General features: G+C 55.5%; 1 protein-coding gene across 1 annotated transcript; it reads right to left on the reverse strand.

Moving 5' to 3' along the window:
- Positions 1-335: 335 nt before the first annotated feature.
- GPR84 (G protein-coupled receptor 84) lies at positions 336-2,251 on the reverse strand. The gene is made up of 2 exons (XM_041736618.1): positions 2,163-2,251; positions 336-1,725 (listed from the first exon to the last, which is right to left on the reverse strand). The coding sequence occupies exon 2, from the start codon at positions 1,715-1,717 to the stop codon at positions 536-538; it is 1,182 nt and encodes a 393-aa protein (XP_041592552.1). The 5' UTR covers positions 1,718-1,725; positions 2,163-2,251; the 3' UTR covers positions 336-535.
- Between the last annotated feature and the right edge of the window lie 4,158 nt (positions 2,252-6,409).

Genomic DNA, 6,409 nt, shown 5'->3' on the forward strand with positions numbered 1-6,409 from the left:
CGCGGGGCTTGCCGGAGGGCTGTCAGCTGGATCCCAGAGCTCTGGGGAGCTGAGGAACCTGTTTGCGGGGGTGGGGAGGTCCTGGCGGTGCCACTTAGGGGCAGGGGCCATTTCTGGGAAGTCACACAAAAAGACGGGGATCCTCTTAAGCCAACTCGTGTTTTATACCCGAAACCCCTCAGCTGAAGGCTGCATCCTAGGCCCACTGCCTCCTGACCCCGCAGTGACCCAGCCCCCCCCCCCCCAAAAAAAACTCTCAACTCTTAGGGCCAGCCGCAACCAATCCTGGCCTATCCGTCCCCAAAACCACACCTGAGCGTGGGGACAAACGCGTTTATTGGTGACCCACCTCGGGCAGCCTAGGGCCCAAGCGTTGATCAGGGGACGGGCCGGTTGGGGCTAGGAGGACAGTCGCCTGTGAAAAGGCCCCGTCTGCCTGCACCTCCTGCCCCGCACCCGGCCACCCGGCCACGCGGCCACCCGGCCACGCGGCTCTGGAGGAGTCGGCCTTGGGGTCTGGTGACTGGGGACGGCTCTAGTGGAACCTGCGGAAACTCCCGGGCCCTCGTCTCAGGAGGGAGGCGTAGGCTTGGCGGAAGTGCCGGTTCATGGCCGCGTAGAGCAGGGGGTTGATGCAACCATTGAGCCAGGTGAGGTTGGCAGCGAGCATGTGGGCAACCCGAGGAGCCTCGGCCTTGGCATCCAGGATGTTGAGCAGCAAGAAGGGGATGTAGCTCAGGGAGAAGCAGAGGAACACAGCAAAACACATCCGAGTCACTTTCCCGAACTCCGATGGGGAGTCCTGCGTTCTCGGGGCTCTTTGGGCTGGCCTGGTCCTGGCGGGTGCTCCTGGCCGGCCCTTCTCTGCCCTCTGCTGGGCTTCCTCCCCGCCGATCGGGTCCCCCAGCTCTGAAGGGGCCCATTCCAGGGTCTGGGCCGTGGCAGAGCTGACTGGCTCGGACGAAGTGCCCTCGCTGGGCCTCTCTGACGCCAGCCCGCTGTCCAGCTCCTGGAAACGGCCGGGGGTCGCCTCTATCCCAGCCACATGGTTGGAGCGGACGCTTGACTGCTTGTACCGATCCAGCGCCTGGGCTGCTCGCTTCACCTGGCGGTGGATGAGGCAATAGAAGACGCCAACGCTGCTGAGACCCAGCACGAAGTAGATGCCCATGAGGATGGTGGTGTAGGGCCGGCCTCGGATGCGGTCAAAGCTGCAGGTGCAGACCACGGGCACCAAGACATAGACGGGCCAGAGAGGGGCAAAGCTGCCTACGGCCACCACCCAAGTGCTCACCAGGGCCAGCAGCATGCCCTTGGCACTGAAGACCCGGGGAAAGAGCTTAGGGTGGGCAATAAGGAGGTAGCGGGCCAGGGCGATGAGGCAGAGGGTGAGGATGGACACAGAGTTGGATGCAAAGAGGAGGAGCCCGAAGGCCCTGCAGAAGGTGGCGCCAGTGCGCCAGTGCAGGTGGAGGTAGGTGTCCACGGAGAAGGGCTGCAGGACGGTGCAGTAGAGCAGGTCGGCCACCGTGAGGTTGGCGATGAGCAGGTTGAAGCGCGTGCGGAGCTTGGGCTGGATGGCCAAGGCCAGCAGGGTGAGCGCGTTGCCCGCGGTGCCTGTGACAGCGACCACCACCCCCCACACAACTGCAGCGTAACGGTAGCCCAGAACGGACTCATGGTAGCAGGAGAAGTTGGCATCGGAGGTGTTCCACATGACGGAGGCTAAAGAGGTGGGTACGGGGGGAGAAGGAGTCAGAACCTGGTCTCGAACTCAGCTTGGCCCCTGGACACCGAACTGGTTTGGAAGCTCGCCAGTCTGCCCAGCCACGGCCAGGCCTCTGCATCCGCACCCTTGCCTGAGGCTCTCGGAGCCCTTTCCCATTCTCAAAGATTTCCCCCAATTCTCATCCAAATATGTCTCGGCGTCCGTCCGGTCCAAGCTCCAGGCCCCTCCACTGTCCATGCGGATGTGCTCCGTGACCCCAGCAGCCTCTTACTGTCTAATCTTCGCCCTTTCCCCTCTCTCTCTCCGGATGCTACTGTCGCCCCCGCTGCCCCTGTCTGCTGCACACACAGGCCTCAGGTTTGCTTTGTTTTTCTATTTTTACCACCTGGGAGATGAGACAAGGTAAAGGTTCACCCACGGCAGAAGGACTCACCCGAGTCTCCCAGGCTTCAGTTCTCACGCCCGTGGAAGGAGTCCAGCCCGCTCGGAGAGCCGCCTCTTCTGGTGGGCCGTCGGGCTTCAAGACATGATCCCATACGAGCCTGAATGGATAAGAAACTCCCCGATTACCCAACGTCAGCCACTTCCTCCCTCACTTCCCTCGCCCTTGGCTAGTGCAATTGGGGCCTCTCTGTTGAAAATCCCCCTACTACTTACACCAAAGCTGTTTCACCCCTAAAGACCCAAGTTGTTTCCTTCCTCTCGTTGCACAGCAGGACACGTATAGGTTCATTGCCAAGAATTGTCCCGACGTGGAGACAGACCGTCAGAATGTCCGGGCCGCTTCTCTAGGGGCCGAAGACAAGACCAAGCTGCAGGAGCAGCTCCGGACACCCAGGAAGCCTTTTTTTTAAATTTATTTTTATTTATTTATTTATTTATTTATTTAAATTTTTTTTTTGAAGCCTTGAGTTTATTAGGAGGGAGCACTGCCTTTCTTCTCTCCAGGATTCAAAGGTGGTTCAAATTAGGGGGTCCCATAGTTGATAGTTGATAGCATAGTTGATAAGAGGAGCCAGATGAGGAAAGGTGGCAGAAGAAGCATCCAGGATTTTGGCTTCACTCCACACGGGGGTGTGGGCCACTGTTCAGTGGTTCATTCATTCCCCTGTTCATTCAACTGACGGAGGTGACGTGCTACACTCTGAGCTAGACCCTGGGGATACAGGGGGGTATGATACGTGGGCTTGCATGGGTCCAGCAGGGGACACACATATGTAAATATTTAAATGCTTAATTGATTTTCTTTCTTTTTTTAAACTATTTATTTATTTATTTATTTATTTATTTATTTATTTATTTATGATAGGCATAGAGAGAGAGAGAGAGGCAGAGACACAGGAGGAGGGAGAAGCAGGCTCCATGCCGGGAGCCCGACGTAGGACTCGATCCCGGGACTCCAGGATCATGCCCTGGGCCAAAGGCAGGTGCTAAACCTCTGAGCCACCCAGGGATCTCCCTTAATTGATTTTCTAAAGGAGGGGTCCGCAAACTCTGGCTTATGGACCATCAGCAGTCCTGTTTTGTTTTTTTACAGTAAGGTCTACACCCAACATGGGGTTTGAACTCATGACCCCTGAGATCAAGAGTTCCAGGCTCTCCCAACTGAGCCAGCCAGGCATGCCCACCCCCATCCATCTGTTTTTATATGGGCCATGAGCCAAGAACGTCCCACCCCTTAAAATGGTTATAGAGGTACGTACTCTGTGGTACTCTCCCTCGGTGTTGCGCCTCAGTGAGCAGGACCTGAGATAGTTACCATCTGGCTATTTAAGAAAAAGTTTGCGGACCCTCACTCTAAAGTGTATCGGGGCGTAGAGAAAAGGAGTGAGACGGCTGAGGAGGAGGTCAGGGGAAGGTTCACAGAGAGATATCCGCGCCGGGTTTTGGATGATGAACAGGAGGTTTTTGGGGAAGGGGGTGGAAGAAGAAGGACATCCTAGGCAAAGGGAACCGGATTCATAGAGTCACAGAGGTCTAGGTGGAGATTAACAAGGAATGGGAGGGGGAAAAAAAAATACAAGGAATGGGAGGTGGGGGGACACCTGGTGGCTCAGTGGGAGTGACCCCGGGGTCTCTGCCTCTTTCTATCTTTCATGAATAAGTAAATAAAATTCAAAAAAAAGTCTCTGACTATCATAAATTAAAAAAAAAAAAAAAAAAGAGGGAATGAGAGACAGAGAGAAAGAGAAGCAGAGACCCAGGCAGAGGGAGAAGCAGGCTCCATGCAGGGAGCCTGATATGGGACTTGATCCTGGGACTTTAGGGTCATGCTCTGGGCCAAGGGCAGCCACTCAACTGCTGAGCCACCAGGGCGTCCCTCTCTGTGTCTCGCATGAATAAATAAATAAAATCCTAAAAAAAAAAAAAAAAGGGGAGCAACAGAGAAGATCCTGGACAAGTGAGCAGGGCGGGGAACCGAAGTCCTGCGCATCGTGCTGAGGAGCTGGGGTTTTATCCCGAAGGCCAGGGAAGACTTGCACTCCAGGAGCTGTGAGTAAGGCGTGAAAGCACACAGGCCAGACGTGAGAGAGGCCAGTAAAGTGCCTCCAGTTCAGACAAGAGTGAGACAGGGCTTGAGCTGAGGCCAGGACTGGCTTCCTGGACATGCTGCGTGTGGAATCGCGTAGGGCCCCGCACTGCACGGGGCCGGGCTCGGTTTGACACTCGCACTGTCTGAAGATCCAGTTTCTTTTCTTTTCTTTCTTTCTTTCTTTTTTTTTTTAAGATTTATTTATTTATGAGAGAAAGAGAGAGAGAGAGAGAGGCAGAGACACAGGAGGAGGGAGAAGCAGGCTCCATGCCAGAAGCCCGACGCGGGACTTGATCCCGGGACTCCAGGATCATGCCCTGGGCCAAAGGCAGGTGCTAAACCGCTGAGCCACCCAGGGATCCCCCCGAAGGTCCAGTTTCAACAGGTGGCCCTGCTTGTTCATTTGCACTGGGCCCACACGCTGTAGCCAGTCTCGGTTAGGGCAGCGGTTGTGGGCATCGAGAACAAGGATGAGGATGCATGGGGTCATTAAGAGGTCGAATAGGATTCGTCTGGTGATTCACTGGTGACCGGTCAGGAGAAGGAAAGACTAGGATGACTTTTGGTTTTCTCCGTGGATGGTGGTGCATCAGAGAGAGGGAATGCGCAGCACGGCAGGGAACGGGGAGATCAAGAGTTCAGATTTATTTATTTATTTATTCATTCACTTATTTATGATTTTATTTATTTACTCATGAGAGAGACGCAGACAGAGAGGCAGAGACACAGGCAGAGGGAGAAGCAGGCTCCATGCAGGGAGCCCGATGCAGGACTCGGTGCCTGGACCCCAGGATCGGTCCCTGGGCTGAAGGCAGGCATCAAACCGAGCCACCCAGGCGTCCCCCCCAGAGTTCAGTTTTAAACCAGGTTGGAGGGCAGCCCTGGTGGCTCAGTGGTTTAGCGCCACCTTGAGCCCAGGTCCTGATCCTGGAGACGCCGGATTGAGTCCCATGTTGGGCTCCCTGCATGGGGCCTGCTTCTCCCTCTGCCTGTGTCTCTGCCTCTCTCTCTCTCTCTCTCTCTGTGTCTCTCATAAATAAATAAATAAATAAATAAATAAATAAATAAATAAATATCTTAAAAAAATAAAATTAAAAAAAAGAACAGGTTGGAGGTGTGTATCCCAGTCCCTCTCACTCAGGTTCCTTGTAGTCGCTTTCTCTATCTCCACATGTGACCCAGCCCCTGCTCTGCACCACCCTATCCTAGAGGGCCACGTTGCCCCTCAGACTTCGGATCTCCAGCTTTTGCCTTTTTCTTTTTTTTTTTTTTAGCTAGATAGACCTGAAAAAAATCTGACGGCCCCCAAACTCCTTGTGGGGTTGCATTTCTAAACTCACAGTGAACTCCTATCCTCAGCTTCATGACTTACAAACCCAGGGGGCCCATTTCCCCTCCTTCCTCTTTAACAGACATCATCTCACCTTCCCTCCCCATTCCCTCTGAAAAAGGGGGAAATGCGTGGAGGGGGGGAAGTGAGCAAAGGAGATGCAATTCAGGGGGGCCCTGGGGGAGATGCCACGTTCCGGTTTGGCCTTTTTTGTTGAACTTTCTTGCCACCCAGCAGGGCTGGAGGGAAGGGGTCACAGAGAGGTGTGTGTGGTTGCCCTGAATGCCCTGAATTCCGGAGATAATGAGGAGCCCCTTGCCCCGGGGCGGGGGGGGGGGCGGCAGCCGAACAGAGTGTGCTTCTCTGGGGCCGTTTATGGGACCAGAAGAGAAGGTCTTCTAGTGTATCTGCGCATCTGTAAGCGGCACAGCCCCAGTCCTTGAGTCTTGGGACACGAAGTCTCAATGCACTTTGAAGAGACCCAAATCTCATTTTCCCTATGGGGAAACTGAGGCCCAGCCAGGGGAAGGACTAACTCAAGGTGACCCCGCCGGGGCCCAGCAGGACCTGGAGTCAGCTCCCTAGTCTCTGTGCCCGCTGCTTCTCCCCACGCCTCGCGTGTTGCTGGGGTGGGTTTTCCATCAGGGAGAAGCACAAGAGCCTGGATCGTGTCCTTTGTCCGAGGGGGACCTGCACCTGCTCCCGCCGCAGCCCCGGGGGATGCCTTTTCCAGGTCGTGGGCGCTGCCTGGAGGAGCCAGGGGAGCTCCCGTGGCCGTGACCCGCTCGGGACAGAGGATGCCCGGGCCGCTTCCCGT

This window comes from Vulpes lagopus, chromosome 21, assembly GCF_018345385.1.
Source record: "Vulpes lagopus strain Blue_001 chromosome 21, ASM1834538v1, whole genome shotgun sequence".
NCBI classification, from domain to species: Eukaryota; Metazoa; Chordata; class Mammalia; order Carnivora; family Canidae; genus Vulpes; species Vulpes lagopus.

Coding starts and splice junctions, on each gene's coding strand:
- GPR84 (XM_041736618.1), bottom strand. CDS start 1,717: ATGTGGAACACCTCCGATGCCAACTTCTCCTGCTACCATGAGTCCGTT.